The 16,481-nt window shown below is 52.6% G+C and overlaps 1 protein-coding gene across 2 annotated transcripts in view; it reads left to right on the top strand.

Moving 5' to 3' along the window:
* The window catches only part of LOC147120404 (ropporin-1-like), an 88,101-nt gene that overhangs the window by 16,538 nt on the left and 55,082 nt on the right, over window positions 1-16,481 (top strand). For both annotated transcript variants that reach the window (XM_085986288.1, XM_085986289.1), the window contains exons 2-3: window positions 961-1,084; window positions 11,728-11,851. In XM_085986288.1, coding sequence (XP_085842414.1) covers window positions 972-1,084; window positions 11,728-11,851 — 237 coding nt within the window. In that variant the 5' untranslated portion in view covers window positions 961-971. The remainder of the gene's footprint in view (window positions 1-960; window positions 1,085-11,727; window positions 11,852-16,481) is intronic.

The raw sequence follows: 16,481 nt of genomic DNA on the forward strand, positions 1-16,481 counted from the left end.
TTGCAAGATCCCTTAAAGCGTGCTGTCTTTTCCTGCAGATGTTTTTAGGTACAGTAGACAGCATTCAATCTAGCCACCACCTCCTGCCAGGCATGGTACACTGTTCCCTTTGTGTGGGTGTCCTGAAGTGCCAATCAGGCCAAGCTCATTGCAACTACCTCATGCACCAGCAAATTTAACTTTGCTAGCCATTAAACATGGGGTTTGTGTTTGAACTGCCACTTCCTCATAGATTCTATTTTGTGCATCCACATTTTTCACTTTCTTAACCTGCCACTTTCCCCTCCCCCATATTGACTTTGTGGAAAGGCTGAAAACTATTTTAAAACTTTTTTACCAGCCTTTCTAAAGGTTGTATACATCACTCACCTTTAAGCATCTGCATCCCTTTAATTTAGAGCAACAGTCGTGTAAGAGCTGCATGTGCCAATTCTGTCGTCCTCTCTTCCTCTACTCCCTGTGCAAGACTCAAGATGGACAAGAAGCATATGCTAAATATTTTAAATGACCTGACCCTACAGAATCTTTTTCATCCCTCCTCCTCCTCCCAATTGAGGAATTGGCCCTGTTATTTACTGTGTTCTTAACTTGCTATTGTAACGTATAAATATACTTTCAATTTTATGTGCAGCCTCAGCTTGTTGAAACCAGATCAAAGGATATCCAGGTATTATAACACCAGCTAAATGCCCATATCTAGGCTTCAAAATTAGCTCAGGAAAAAATGCTAATGATGTATTTTGGGCATGAAATTTGGCTTGATATTTCTTTGATTACTGTTTTATTGAAGAGGTGTTTCCATCTGAGGCAACTGAGCCAGTAGCTACAGCAACTGCAGGATTGGTCTAACAGTTTGTGAATGTACTACTTATTTTCAAGTCCAGCTATTTAAATAGGAAGAATACTGTAGTTCTAAATACTTATATTGACATGGACAATTTTAATTCAATGTTTCCACAGGACTGGTAAGAATGCCTTCTTCGCAGAAATTTGGCCCTGTAGCACAACTTCCTGAAATCCTGAAACAGTATACTAAAGACTGCATTAGAGCTCAGCCTACAGATATTATTCAGTGGTCTACAGAGTAGGTTACATTTGAAAGCTGAGTTTTTTAGAGTATATGTTTACCTTAACCATTCATTATTTATCTCCTTGTGGCTTTGGCCTCCATACAACCTTTCTATGCTGTAAATATGGTTGAAAAGGCATAGACTGCTCCATGATTTCTGACATGAATGTCACTTTACAAGTATAGAAGAAGCAGCAAGAATGATGAGATGTACAATAAGTGCGTTGTACAGGAAGGATGAGACATGATCTGTCCTACCTAGTCCTCAGCTGATATCTAATGAAACTTGTTGTGTATGTACCTTTAAGAGAAGAACTGATTCTATACTGCAGTACTGGCAGTGACCACCCCTGTATATAAAGCCATAGCAGGCTTCTGTACTTCAGTCTTAAGTTACCCTCTGTTCCGGCATTTCTGGCTGTGCAGCTGCCTCAGTCAGCAGGAGGAGAAGGAGCAGCCAAACCAGGAGAGTGGAAAGTGGTGGTCTCCTGACCAGGAAGAGGAGGATATCGATAGACCACCACCACCTCCACCTCCACCTCCACCATCATCACAGCAACTGAGGTGCCTGGAGAGAGAGGACAGAGGAGGAGAAGGAGAAGGGAGGCCAGCAACAACACCAACCAGGGGAGAGGCCTTTCCATTACTGCCTCCCCAAATTGGCCTCCACTTCAGGAGAGGGAGAGAGGGGAGAGAAACAACCAACAACCACCAACTGTTTGGAAGGAGGGAAGAACAACATCATCTTTCAGGTGGGTGTTATTTGGTGCACTCTCCCAAGGACTTTGTATTTCAGGTGGGGGGAGAAAAGAAGAAACAAGGCCAGATCATCAAGGGGTGTCTGTGTGTGTGTGTGGCTCTTGTTAAAAACTAGGCCACACACACCACTAATAAGCACCCCTTCAATTGCCTGACCTGGGACAGCTGGAGCTGCCTAGGTGAAGTCCAATTACATCGTTAAGACCTGGTGTGGGACTGAGCCTGGGGCATCTCCAGCTTTCCCAGGTGAAGACATCCTCTCCCCCTGCCAGAAGACCACCTTCAAAGACTTTAAATTCCCATCGGAGAGTGCACCCCTGCCAACACCCACCCACCCACCATCCTGAGTGGCAACCCTGCCCTTGCGGCCTCCCTCCTTCCCAGCCCCCTCTCTCTCTCTCTTTGTCTCTCTCTGCCTATTTCTCTGAGGCACCTCAATTTCATCTCTTTTTATTAATTGCCTATTGAGCAGAGGGGAGAAGGCCCCTCTCCCAATTTCAATCAAAGGGGAGAGGTGTGCCTTCAATCTAATCAGCTCCCTCTGCTCAATAGAGGACCAAAAAAAAATACCTGAGGCCACTAACACTTTCAGGCCTGTGACTTGGGGTGAGTGTAGCCCTTATAAAAACACCCCATAATGGCGACTGCATCTTTGCCGGTGGCGGGGCCAGCCAGAACTTATGTGGGAGTGGTAGCCACAGCCACAGCTGCTCCCGCTACTTCTGCTGCCCCGTCACCCTTTAAACTTATAACAAAAAAGCTTGGGGTGAAGAGCTACACTCACCCAACTATGACCATTGAGGCCTGCGTTAAAGCCATGGCTGGGGTTGTCGGCCCCTCAGCCATCGTCGCGGCCTCAAAAATGTATGGGAAGGCTGTGTTCTCCCTGGGGTCGGAGCGAGCGGTGTCCCTGGCCGTCGCCAAGGGGCTCACCGTGGGCGGGACCTTCCTGCCGATGGATCCTCTCGAGGCAACCGCGCAGAGGATCGTCATTTCCAACGTCCCACCCTATGTTCCTGGTGAGCTCCTCCTTCCCCATTTACGTCAACTTGGGGAGGTGAGGTCGGGGATCACACCCATCCCGCTCGGCTTCCGGGAAGCCAGCCTTCGCTACGTCTTCTCCTTCCGGCGCCAGCTGTTTATCCACCACGTCCTCCACGAGGGGACCGCCTATCGCGTCTTTTGGACGTCGGACGGTGTGCGGTGCCATGCCTGCAAGGAGGTGGGGCACATCAGGAAAAACTGCCCCGCCTCCAAGGCCGCCGGATCATCTCGTGCGGCCGAGGCTGGCGCCGCCGCCGCTCCTCCCCCCGCATCTGCCCGCGCGTCGAGAACATCTGATGCGCGGTTGACGTCGGGGGCCGATGCCACCAAGGCCTCCGGCGGGGGGGAGGGAGCGCATCCAGCTGGAAAGAAGGTGCGGATAAAATCAAAACACCTTAGGGCAGCTCCCCCCGTGGAGGGCCAGCCCTTGCCCCTTGAGCCCGTTACACCCGCGCTCCTCGCGGAGTTGATCGGGGCAGATGTGAGTGGGAGGGGCCTCATGCCCGAGCCTGTGGTCGCAACCGCCGTTGCGGAAACGCCGATACCTGCGGCCGGGCTCGGGCCCGAGGAACCCGACAAACCTGCTCCGCTGGAGGGAGCTGAGGAGGAGGCCTCTGCAGACATGGAGGTCTCCCTCGCTCCCTCCGTGCTAAAAAGAAGGCGCGACCCCCGGGAAGAGGAGGAGGACCGGGAGGAGGAAGGTCCCTCCGAGCAGGGGGAGTCGTCGCCCGCCGTGGGTACTGCACCCACCCCCCCAGCTGTCGTCATCACCAGCGATCGGCAGGGGTCGCCTGTCCCTCGGGAGGCTGAGGCAGATGTGTCTGTCCGGCGCGTGCCTCCCGGGGATGGGGATGAGACCCTGCCTGTGGGGGGGGGGGTCGCGGAACAACCCGCGGCGGAAATTGACATTCTATCGGTGCCGTTACCCCTCGCCGGGTCGGGCGGCCTGGGGTCTGGGTCGGGCGAGCTCGAGGATAATGAGCTCACCCAATGCGACCCGGACATCTCCCAGGGGCTGCTCGACCTGGTAGAGGTTTTAATTCAAAACACCCCATCCGCTGGGTCGGAGGTTGGTGGCGGGGAGGAGGATGGCCCCCTGGCTGTGTCTCTGGTGCCGGACGTACTGGAGGAGCTGGGAATTGTTCTCTCCCCGGTTTCTCCGGTCGTTCCAGCGTCTGGGGCGGAGGGAAGCTCTGAACCGCCGCCGTCTTCCGGCCCAGCACCCCTAGAGGAGCCCAGGGAGGAATCCTCTGCTGCCGATCCTGGGGGTGGGATCCGGGCGGAGGCGGGGCTGGCTGGTGCGGCCGAGCCGTTCGCTGCGCACTGCACGGCGGACGGGTCAGCCGCTGGTGACGACCCCCTGGAGGAGGATGGGGACTCGGTGATGGGCATGGAGGACGATTCGGACTCCAGCGCCGACGAGGCAATGGATGACCTCGTGCCCCTTGCCGAGTCTCCCCTCATTCCCGTAAGGGAACTCTGGGATTTTATGGCCACGTGCCTGGGTCGGCGCAATAAGGTCCGGCTGGCCCTCGACAGGTGGTCGGAGCTGGCGCTGCTCATCGTATCCGTCCGCGCCGCCGTTAAGATCATGGGCGCGGACGAGGGTGTGAACCCGCTCGAGCTGCGTCGACTCAGAACGTTTCTCACTGGGCTGCTGAGGAAGTGGCGGCTGACCAGCGGCGGCGCTTCCTCCCCCCATTAGGTGTAGGTAGAGGTTGCACTATGCTTCTGACATGAAGATAACCATAGCCAGCCTCAACATCAACGGCAGCAGGGAGGCGCGCCTCAGATTTAATAACTTCTCGGTCCTTCGGGACGGGAAGTATGCGATGTGCTTCCTGCAAGAAACCCACACCGTTCGGGGAGACGAAGCCACGTGGCTCCTGGAGTGGCAAGGAGGGGTCAGCATGAGTCACCTCTCCAACAATTCCAGCGGGGTGGCTATCTTGCTGGCCCCGCATTTTCAGCCGGAGATCTTGGGGGTCAAGGAGCACGTGCCGGGCCACTTGCTCCAGGTCACTGTTCGCCTGGGGGGCGTGCCACTCCATCTAGTGAACGTGTACGCCCCTCAGACCTGTGCGCAGCAAGTGCGCTTCTTCGAAGAAGTGTCCGCTCTTTTGGGCTCCGTCGACGTGGGCGAGTGCGTCATCCTCGGGAGGGATTTTAACTGCACCCTCGAGGCGAGGGACCGTTCGGGTCCCCCGCGAAGCCCGGCGGTGATGGAGAAGTTGAGGGACCTGGTCGGGTCCTTCGACTTGGTGGACGTCTGGCGAACTCTCCACCCCGACTCCAGCGCCTTCACTAGCGTGAGGTCTGGGGGAGGAAGGTCCAGAATCGACCACCTTTACATTTCCCGGGCGTACGTCTCCTGCGTTCCGGCGGCTTCCATGCGGCCGGTGCCATGCACGGACCACTACCTGGTGTGGGCGGAGCTCGCTCCGCTGCGCGCGCGGGGGAGGTCCGCCTACTGGCATTTTAACAACCTGCTGCTGGAGGACGCGCGTTCCGGGATTCGTTTCGTCGGTTCTGGGCCGACTGGAGAAGGAAGCGGGGGGGCTTCCCCTCCTTGAGGCTATGGTGGGATGTGGGCAAGGCTCACATCCGTCTCTTCTATCAGGAGTACGCGAAGGGGTCGACCAAGAGGCGGGAGGCCCGGGTCGGGCGGTTGGAGAAGGAGGTGCTCGACCTGGAGTCCCGTCTCGGTCAGGTCGTCGAGGACCCGGCCCTGCGGAAGGTGTACGAAGAGAAGAAGGGCGCGCTGAAGGACCTGCAGCTCGTCGGGTCCTGAGGCGCGTACGTGAGGTCGCGGATCCAGCTCCTGCGGGACTTGGACCACGGCTCCCCCTTCTTCTAATCGCTGGAAAAAAGACGGGGGGTCCGTAAGCAGCTCTTGGGGCTGCTGGCCGACGACGGATCTCTGGTCTCAGATCCGGAGGGAATCAGCGCGGAGACCCGCGCCTACTACGGGGCTCTGTTCTCTCCGGATCCGTCCAGCGAGGATGCGCGCAGAGTTTTGTGGGAGGACCTGCCGAAGGTCAGCCCGGAGGGCGCCGAAAAATTGGACGCTCCGCTAAGCCTGGCGGAGCTGACCGGCGCCCTCTGCCAGCTCTCTAGGGGAAAGTCCCCGGGGCTGGATGGGCTGACCGTGGAGTTCCACAGGATGTTCTGGGACGTCTTGGGGGGCAACTACGCGCGGGTCCTGGGGGAAAGTTTGGCGACCGGGGAGATGCCCCTCTCTTGGCGCAGGGCGGTCATTGTCCTGCTGCCTAAGAAGGACGATCTCCGCCTCCTTAAGAACTGGCGCCCGGTCTCCCTCCTCAGCACGGACTATAAAATCTTTGCCAGGGCCATGTCTGCTCGCCTTGGCGCCGTGCTGGCCCGCATGATCCACTCCGACCAGTCCTACACGGTCCCGGTCCGGACCATCCACGATAACATCCATCTGGTCCGGGACCTGGTCCACCACTCCCAGAGGGCTGGTCTGTCGGTCGCCTTCCTTTCCCTGGATCAGGAGAAGGCGTTCGACAGGGTGGATCACGAGTATCTCTTCGGGACTCTGCGCGCATTCTGGTTCGGGACGCATTTCGTCGCCCGGATCCGACTTCTGTACGCCGCCGCGGAGTGTCTGATTAAAGTTAACGGGTCCTTGATGGCGCCCCTTCGCTTCGGGAGGGGGGTGCATCAGGGATGCCCCATGTCCGGTCAGTTATACGCCGTTTGCGTGGAGCCATTCCTACGCCTCTTGCGGAAGAGGTTGACGGGACTGGCTCTGCAAGGGCCGGGCATGGAGGTGGTCCTCTCGGCTTACGCTGATGACGTGCTCCTCACGGTCACGGATCCCGCTGACTTGCGGAGGATGCGGGAATGCCAGCAGATTTACTCGGACGCATACTCTGCCAAGATCAACTGGGAGAAATGTTCCGGACTCCTGGTGGGTCAGTGGCGGGTGGACTCCCTGCCGGAGGAGTTCAGGCCTTTCGCCTGGAGCACCACGCACCTCCTCTATTTGGGAGTCTACCTTAGCCCTGCCGAGGATGCCTGGCCGGCGAACTGGCAAGAGCTGGAGGCCAAAGTCACCGCTCACCTAGGACGCTGGACAGGACTGCTCCGAGTGTTGTCCTACAGGGGTCAAGTGCTGGTCATAAACCAGCTGGTGGCCGCCATGTTGTGGTACCGGTTGGTCACTTTGATCCCTCCCCCTGCGTTTGTCGCCAAGATGCAGAAGAAGCTCATCGACTTCTTCTGGGACAAAAGGAAGCACTGGGTCTCTGCCGCAGTTCTGTGTCTCCCGCTTAGGGAGGGCGGTCAGGCGCTGGTGTGCCTTCGCACCCAGGCTGCGACTTTCCGTCTTCAGGCGCTGCAGAGATACCTGTACGTCGAGAATCCTCCGAGATGGTGTGCGCTGGCGACGTTTTTCTTCCGCCAGCTGCACGGCCTCAATTACAACACGCAGCTCCTGTTCGCGAAAGTGGGCGGCAGGCGTGCCGGCCTGCGGGAGCTGCCTGTCTTCTACCAGGAACTACTATGGGTTTGGAACTATGTCACTTCCAGGCGGAGCTCTCCCCCGTCAGGAGCGGTGGCTCTCCTTCGGGAGCCGCTGCTCAGGAATCCGCACCTCCACGAACGCGGGTTCGGGCGGCTGGCGGAGGGCAGGGCTGTGCCTGGCAAGGTGACCAGAGTCAGGGACCTGCTCGATGGCGGAGGAGCGGGCTGGATGGCGCCGGAGGAGCTGGCGCGGCGCCTGTCCTGGACCAACGTCCGGCTCGTGGTCAAAGCCATCGAATCGGTGAAAGCGGCACTGGGCCCCGACTCCACTAGGTGTATCGAGGCGGCTCAAGCACGTGGGGCGATCCCGTCCGAGCTTACCCCCGTTCGGACGGAATTCCTCATCGGCGCCTGGCCCCGAAACTCCCCTCGGGAACCGGCACCTCACAACTTGAGCCGTCTCGAGGAAATACCCTCCGTGCCTTTTCATTCCGCGCGGAGGGGTTTCCTGTACGGGCTGCTCCTGTACACTCTCCACTTTGCCATCTACGTCTACCGTCCAGACACGCCTTGGCGTGGCGTCTTGCCGACTGGCGGTGGCAGAGGTCCCCAATGGAGGGCTCTCTATGCGGGAGTCCTCCCTTGTTCCATCGGGGACTTGGCCTGGAGGGTGTTGCACGGAGTGGTCCCGTGCAATAAGGTTTTAAGTAGGTTCACGGACTCCCAGGCCGCCTGCATTTTTTGCAGCCTGGAGGAGTCCGTGTTTCACGTTTATATGGAGTGTGAGAGGTTGCAGCCCCTCTTTCACTACTTGAAGGGGCTGCTCCTCGATTTTTGGTTGCACTTCAGTCCAACGTCTTGATCTACGGTCACCCGGTGCGGAGGGGAGCGGACAGGTTGGAGGACCTCCTTGTGGGCCTGCTCCTGGGCCTGGCTAAAAGAGCCATCAATTGGTCCAGGCAGTGGGCGGTCGAGGGGGTCGTCCAACCAGATTGCCTGCCTCTCTTCCGCGGCCATGTTCACGCCTGGGTGGCCCTGGAGATGGAGCACGTGGTGTCCGCCGGCGCGCTTGAGTATTTCCGCGACCGGTGGGCGCCGCGGGGACTGGAGTGCATTATCAACCCGGAAAACCAAATTTTAATTTGATTTGTTAAGTTTTAGTTGAACTTTTGTTTATTTACAGTCCAATTGGGTTTTTTTTGGGTCCAAATAAAAGAGTACCCTCTGTTCAATAAATACCTGTTTTATTGTTCTCCTGCAGTCCGTGTATTATTAAGGCGCGGACACTACAAAACTGGTCACAAGGGTAGCGTTTGCAGATCAATTATGCCAGACCGTGCAATTACAAGATTTTAAAGCATCTTCATTGCCACTCAACCGCTAGTTTACTATTGAACTTTGATTATTTTTTCCCCTCAAAAAAACTGTTTTTGGTGCTGGGGAATAGAACAGACTTGCCATTTTATAAGCACCCAGTGTCAGCATCAGGTATTGCTAGGTTAGGTATGGCATAGGCAAACATAAATTAGAAGTCCCATTGCTCTACTCTGACCACCTGACAAGAACACCCTCAACTGTATCAATGTGATTTTTTTCTGTTTCTGACACCAGCCATCCTTATGTCTCCTCTGAGTAAGGTTGCCAATTAAATACCTCTTCATATCCTTATCATGTTATTGCAAATGAGCAGTATTATGAATAATAGTACAACTTTGTTGACTGGAATATCACATGGCACAAGTAATACCAGTGGCCTTTAGAAAAATAAAATATGTAGAGTAAGATCAAGTCTAAAAAGAATATAGGACTTTGGTGAAACCACACCTGGAGTTTTGATCTCCTTAGCTAAGGAAGGATATACTTGCCTTAGTCGGGGTGAAACAGAGGTTCACTGGATTGATTCCTGAGATGAGAGGATTGTCCTATGAGGAAAGATTGAGTAGAATGGGCCTATATTCTCTGGTGTTTAGAAGAATGGGAGGTGATCTCATTGAAATGTATAAAATTCTTAGAGGACTTGACAGGATAGCTGCTGAGAGGCTGTTTCCCCTGGCTGGAGAGTCTGGAACTAAGGCTTGTCTCAGGATAAGGGGTCGGCCATTTAGGACTGAGATGAGGAGAAGTTTCTTCACTCAGAATGTTGTGAATCTTTGGAATTCTCTACCCAAGTGGGCCATGGATGCTCAGCTGTTGAGTATATTCAAGACTGAGATCGATAGCTGTTTGGACACTAAGGCCCTGATTTTCGGCTTCTGTGGGAAATGGTCGGATTTCCCCGAATGTGGGGTTTCTGACAGACATAAAAAAGTGTCAGCCAGCTCCACGCAATTTTCCCTCAAGTAGCCAATTAATTCCCAGCATGTGGGAAGCCTTGCTAATTGTCCAAATCGAGTCAGAAATCCCCACACTATGACGTCATCATTCGTGGTGATTTTAAAGTGTCCAGCAAGCTTCTCCACCTCTGCAGGCTTCTCAACCACTCTTGCACAATGGCAGAGGAGCCTGCACCAGCTGCTGCCAGCGGCAGAGGCCGAGCTGCCTTCAAATTCGACGAGGCTTCACTGCAGGCATTATTGGATGGGGTTAGGGCCCACAGGGAGGTCTTCTTCCCTAGGTCAGGCAGGAAGAGGCCTCCCACTGAGACCAAGGCTGCATGGATGCAGGTGTCAGCAGATGCCAACTCGCTGGAAGTCACAGAAGAACCTTGGCATTACATCTCTATCTCCTTCCTTTACTCCCCCACAGTACCATCCAGAGCCCCCGTCCTCACTGTGGAGGAGGAAGAGGCTGTGCAGCCAGACTCCTCAGAGGAAGCTCCAACCTCTGAGGGCACAGCGTCAGCAGAAGTAAGCGCACCCAGCACCAGCGCAGACACTCACACCTCGGGGGGGACCGTTGGGACATAGAGTAGTGTTGTCACCTGGTGTTTCACAGCTGACAAGTGAGCCTCAGCAGATTCTGGAGACAGGGACAGCAGTGGAGAGTCCTCGTCGGAGGGCGCAGGGCTCTGCCAGCTCAGCTCAGCTGCACTGCATCTCGACCCTCTGCCTCTGGGTCCATCCGCAAGAGAAGAGGTGATGGATCTCCATGCACAGATGCAGGAGTCTCTGGCAGGTTCTGTCTCCAGGGTCGCTGCGAGTGTGGAGCGAATGGAGAAGTCCATAGCGACCATGAGCAGAGCCTTTGTGGAGTCATTGGTGCATGAACGCAGCACCATGGAAAGGTTGGCAACCTCCATGGAGGAGACAACTCGCCAGCATACGGAAAACATGGTGAGTGCTCATAAGAGAATAACATCTCTTGAGGAGCGTTGGCCATCTGTTGAACAGAGAAACCAAATCTTCATGGAAGTCCTTCTGAGTAGGACTGCCAGTGCAGAAACGGGTCCCACTGGCCCCCTAAAGCGCAGCAAGGTGCTCTCAAGCCACTTCCAAGCGCTGGCCCCTTCTGGCTTGTGCAGCTTCAGGTGAGTGAGCAGCAGCCTGGTGCTCCTGGTGCTCATCCTGCTGTTCCTGGTTCTGCTGCTGCCACCTCTGCTGTTGGAGATCATCTAATGCCAGGAAGGGAAGGTGCCAAAGGTCTCCCATGCTTCTAGCAGATGCCTCGGTTGAGGAGGACTTAGTTAGGGTGGTGAGAGGGGCTTCCCAGGAGCTCACACTGAAGAAGTGTGTGAGGGTCCAACTTTCTGCAGCTGCTCCTAAGGCTTCAAAAAGTTCCCCCAAGCCTTGATCAACAAGGTCCTGCAGCCTGCAAATGCTGCCTCTTTAAATATCTTCAGCCCTCAGCGACCTGCTGCTGCAAGCAAGCAAGCCAGCTGTTTTCACGCCAGCTCTCATCGGCGGGGTTCTCCGCAGGCGGGTTTCAGGTGGGGAAAGCCCCAAAGTCGCAACGGCACGGGAAAATCCACTTCAACAAGCAGATAATTGCTTGTTAGTGCTCCGACGACCAGTCCCGCCAATGGCGGGCGGGACTGAAGCGGGGCGCGTGAAAACGGCAATCCGAAAGTCGGACGGGGCGGGGAATCAGGCGGGGGGGTCCTGACCCGCCTTTTCCGCGATTTTCGGACCACGGCCGCATGAAAAGCCACCCGACGGCTGCCCGAAAATCGGGGCCTAAGAGAATCAACGGGGATAGGGCAGGAAAGTGGAGTTGAGACAGAAGATCAGCCCTGACCTTACTGAATGGTGGAGCAGGCTCGAGGGGCTGTGTGTTTCTTATGTTCTTAACTGATATGATAAACTAACTTTTGTTTGAATAGACAGTATTTTCAATGTTCTTCATCTACTGAATAGAAAGCATATCTCACAAAGTCTTATGATTATGGAGAGTAACCTATATATATATATATAAATATGTTCTTTCTGCAGTTACTTCAGCAATCTGTCAATTGGAGGATTCCGTTCAGGAAAATCAAAGGAAGAAAGATCATCATCCCTGCCCCCTTGCAAACCAACACTTACCCCTGGTTTATTACGGGCCTTACATTCACAAGTAAGAAAGCAAAATGTGCAAGTTTTTCTTTTTAAATGATGTGCTTGTTAATTATCAGCATAGTACATTAAAGCCTCTTTTGTTCAAGAAAAATAATAAACATATTTAATTATTTTTTGTTAATATATTAAAAACACCAAGCAAAAATTATTGTTTTTATTATACATAATTACTATTTGAGTCAATTGCATTGATTTCTTTTCATACTTACAATATGCAATGCCTACTTATAACATGATCTGTGGAAACATACAGTAAGGTTTCACTCAGCTAAATAACTGATAAATGAACATTTCTGTTATATTAGCCACTGAAGATCCCATATCATTTTCTACATATATTGCAGGTGATTTAAATTAAGCACCATATGAGAGGAGTATTTAAGCACAGTATTAGAAAACAAGTGTACAAATTTAAGAAAAAAGTTTTGAAATTAGAAGGAATTTATTTTCACAGGATTGTGGATATGTGGAATACTGTTGTGTCAATTAAGACCTTAAAAAGAGCTGGAGGATTACTTGTTTCACATCACGATTCATAAGTAGTGATACAGAAGCAGCCAGGAAGGAACCACTTCCCTAATGGTAATTTTGAGTGCTCAAAGTAATCCCAATCTCATACCAGTCACCAAGTTGCAACTCAGTCACCTGATGATTGCCTTGGGTTCATTACACACCTTATAGTTCAGAAGTCTGGCGTACACAGCAGCATTCACAGAGTGAAATTTCCAGAGCAGGAGTGGTTGTTGGTTAACTTCCTTCCTTCTCAACTTCATGGATAAACACTGGGGGCCAGGCTGTAAGTCAGTAACTGTTTGTGCCTATGCTGCAACGGCTGACAGGTCACAAGGGTACAGAAGGCTAATAGACCAGAAATTGCTGGGAAGTCACGCCACTCGAATGATACATTAACGTCGTACGCCATTATTAATTCGTACAAAATCCAGCAATTTGTGGGGTAAAAGGCATACACCATAAGTTCCAATCCTCCACAGATTTCTTGATCATTTGCACCACTCCGCCATTTGCTTTGTCAAAGTCGATAAAAGTCTATTCTCATGGTGAGGCTCCTCGTTGAACTTTATTGCGATTGTGAAATTACTGGATTTGCAACATTATTACGAACCACTCCCACCGCAGCCATTTAGTGCTGGAAATCAATGTCGCAGAGGACCCTGGTGATGATGTGACTTATGGTTCTCACATGACACTCAACCTTAGAGGCCCATAAGAGGAACAGTGCAGCTGTGGAATCTCACTTCAGCAGTGAGTGGATTATTTCTAGAGGTTTTTAATTCTTTTCATCTGTCTTGGCAGTCCTTTTGTGCCAGTCTTGCCATCCACACTTGTTAGTGTCGGAAGGGGTAATTTTCAGGACACAAAGCTGTTTTGACACTCACAAGAGGGTGAAAGCAGTGCAATGGCTTACCCATTGGGTGTTCTATGGTTCCTGATCATGATGGATGACTTGGAAGAGAAGCAGAGGGAGCGGCCCATCGAATGAGGTATCATGGCTGGCGGCTGAGCAGATGTAACTAATACCACCCTCTCCCTCCACCCAGAGAGTCTACAGGGAGAGAATGTCCTTTGAGACAATGTTGGAAGAGCTCTGCGTGCACTGACTGTGTTTCAGTAAGGAAGCAACCACCCACCTGAGATGCTCAATGATGACCTGAAACCGTGTTCTACCTCCCACAGGGCCTTGTTATCGGCCATGAAGTTGACGTCAGCCTTCAATTTCTACGCATGTGATTCCTTTCAGGCAGGCACCGGTGACCTCTGCAACATTACCCAAGGTGGCACGAGGGTCTGCATTCAAAAGGTCACAGATGCCCTATATGCAGGGCATACAACTTCATCAAGTATGACATGTCCCCAATGTAGCAAAAGGAGGTCCATCAGCTTCCATAGGATTGCTGGTTTCCCCAGAGTGCAGGGGCCATCAATGAGACCCACGTGCCGTTGAAGACACCACTTGATGAACCTATTATGTTCATAAATAGGAAAGTTTACCATTCATTGAATGGTATGAAAGTCTGCGATGCCCAACTGCACATCCAGCATGTTAATGCAGAGCATTGGGGAAGTACTCATGAATGCTTTCGATCTTTGTCACATCAACATCCATGACTTGTTCAGCAGGGAGGTACAAGGAGGTGGATAGATTGTAGGGGACATGACTTACACACTGAAGGTGTGGCTAATGACACCCTTCCACATCACCAACAACGCATCACAGGAAAGGTATAACCGTGCACACATGTCCACGCGGCAAGTGGTGGAGAGGACAATCGGGGTGCTTCAATCAGGCTTCCGATGCATGGACAGGTCGGGGTTGTTTTACAGCATTTGCCTAGCAAAGTGGCAAAGGTTGTGGTGGTCTGCTGTGCACTGCACAATTGTGCCTTGCAGCATAGGCTGACCCTTAACCTGGCAGACAAGATGCCAGTTGATCTGGAGGATACTGACCCAGATGTCCCTGGGCCCATAGATTCCTTCTCGTCCCGTTGAGTCTCTGCCTCAGTGCCCTCTGCAGCCCCCTTAAAAGATTTAAGACCTTTTCAGAAGTTGCAGATTAATCACCTCTCAGTGCCACACCTCAATCTGAGTTATGGCGTCTGTTTTCAGTTTTTTACAGTGCCATGTGGTTGGTCAGGAAAATAAGCCATTGGGCACAACGTTCATGAGATCCCAGATACAACATTGACTTCGCTGCACCATTATTGGATCAATATTCCAGCAATTTGCAGCAATGTCCATATTGAGCATAAATGTCCAATTGAAGTTGTTTGCTGCTAAAGTCGCCATTGCAGCAATTTCTGGGCCAATGTGCTAGAAAAGAACTACTCTATTGTTAGATAGCTTGATACTGGATTGTTTTCTCCCACCCAGCTACCTCCACTCACTAATGAAAAAAGCCACCAGATTTTTGTTTTCAGCGAAGGTAACAAAAGTGTGAGATTTAAGGGAGAAAGGTTTGCCCAATTCAGCACTGAATGGACATTTTTCCTGAAGCTACAGAGTGAGGACCAGTAAGGGTGAGATTTTTTTTCAATAAATCAAATTTATGTGAAGTGAGTAAATGGAACTTGGTTCCTGTGAATCTGTTGTTAGTGTGAGTTCAGGTTAAAACAACTTGCAGAGTCAGAGGAATGTAGAGTTCAGGGGCAGGGGAGAGGGAAGGAGCTGGAGAAGGTTTCAGAGCTAGGGAGGGGTAACATAGAAACATAGAAGATAGGAGCAGGAGTAGGCCATTCAGCCCCTCAAGCCTGTTCCGCCATTTAATGAGATCATGGCTGATCATCCAAATTCAGTACCCTGTCCCTGCTTTCTCCCCATATCCCTTTTGCCTTAAGAAATATATCTAACTCCTTCTTGAATATATTTAATAAGTTGGCCTCAACTGCCTTCTCTGGTAGAGAATTCCACAGGTTCACCACTCTCTGGGTGAAGAAATTCCTCATCTCAGTCCTAAATGGCTTACCCCTTATCCTTAGACTATGACCCCTGGTTCTGGACTCCCCCGCCATGTTAGAATTTTATAAGTTTCAATGAGATCCCCTCTCATTCTTCTAAACTCTAGCGAATATAAGACTAATCGAGTCTGTAGTGTATGTATCCGTCTACCTTTAAGAAAACCATTGTATGTAACCGTTCACCTTTAAGAGAACTATTTTAGGTGTGGCACTACTTTGTTGGCTTCTGTATACTGTAATACCAACGGTGACCACACCGGTATATAAGTGCTGTGTCAGGATTTATTTGGCAGATTCGCCCTGACCTTCGAATAGTAAAGTCCTGTTTTAAGTTACTCTGGTAGTCTGTGTATTAATTAACTAAACAACCCACAGACTTTACAGTGGCGACGAGTCCGATCGTACCCTGCGGCAACAATACTTCCGAAGCAGTTAACGAGCGTCGAGAAGAGGCAACCGCCCTCGTCATTCTGCTGGGAGAAAACTCGAGTCTGCAGAGCTGGAAAGGAGGAAGAATTCAGAGACAAAGACTTCCATCAGCAACAGGCACTGACTGTCCCTTCTGCCACGGTGAGGAGTGAGCCGATCAGCACGAGAAGCAAGCCGGCCACGGTGACTGTGAGTAAGGGAAAAGTAAAAAGAATAACCGGAGGATAAGGGCGGTGCACTCGACCACGGTCGAGGGGGAAAGGAGCCGGACAGAAGTCAGGCCCAGAGGCGCTGAGACTGGGGCAGCGTGGAGCAAGGAAGCCGCGGTACAGACAGGCTGGGGACGCAACGGCGTCGTGAGACAGCTAGACCGCGACCGGCGAAAAAGGCCGGGCAGCGACTGAAGCCACGAAGCGCTGCGACCGGGAGCGTAGGCGCGGGAAGATATAAAAACTCAGCCACAGCCGGGGAGGGAAGCACCGGACTGCGAGAGGGCTGGGAGGCGCGATTGGGAGCCGAGCGAGCGGGAGAGGCAGAGCCGACCAAGGGAGACTGAGCGAGAGCCAGTCCAGCGGCTGAAACTGTTCGCCGTCAACGGGGTGTACCCAGCGCCGGTAGAGCCGAGCGAGCGGGAGAGAGACAGAGCCCGAGCAAGGGGAACTGAGCGAGAGCCAGCCCAGCGGCTGAAACTGTTTGCCGTCAATGGGGTGTACCCAGCGCCGGTTG

Source organism: Somniosus microcephalus, chromosome 4 (genome assembly GCF_052327205.1).
Source record: "Somniosus microcephalus isolate GS21.2 chromosome 4, FLI_Smic_1.0, whole genome shotgun sequence".
In the NCBI taxonomy this organism is placed as follows: Eukaryota; Metazoa; Chordata; class Chondrichthyes; order Squaliformes; family Somniosidae; genus Somniosus; species Somniosus microcephalus.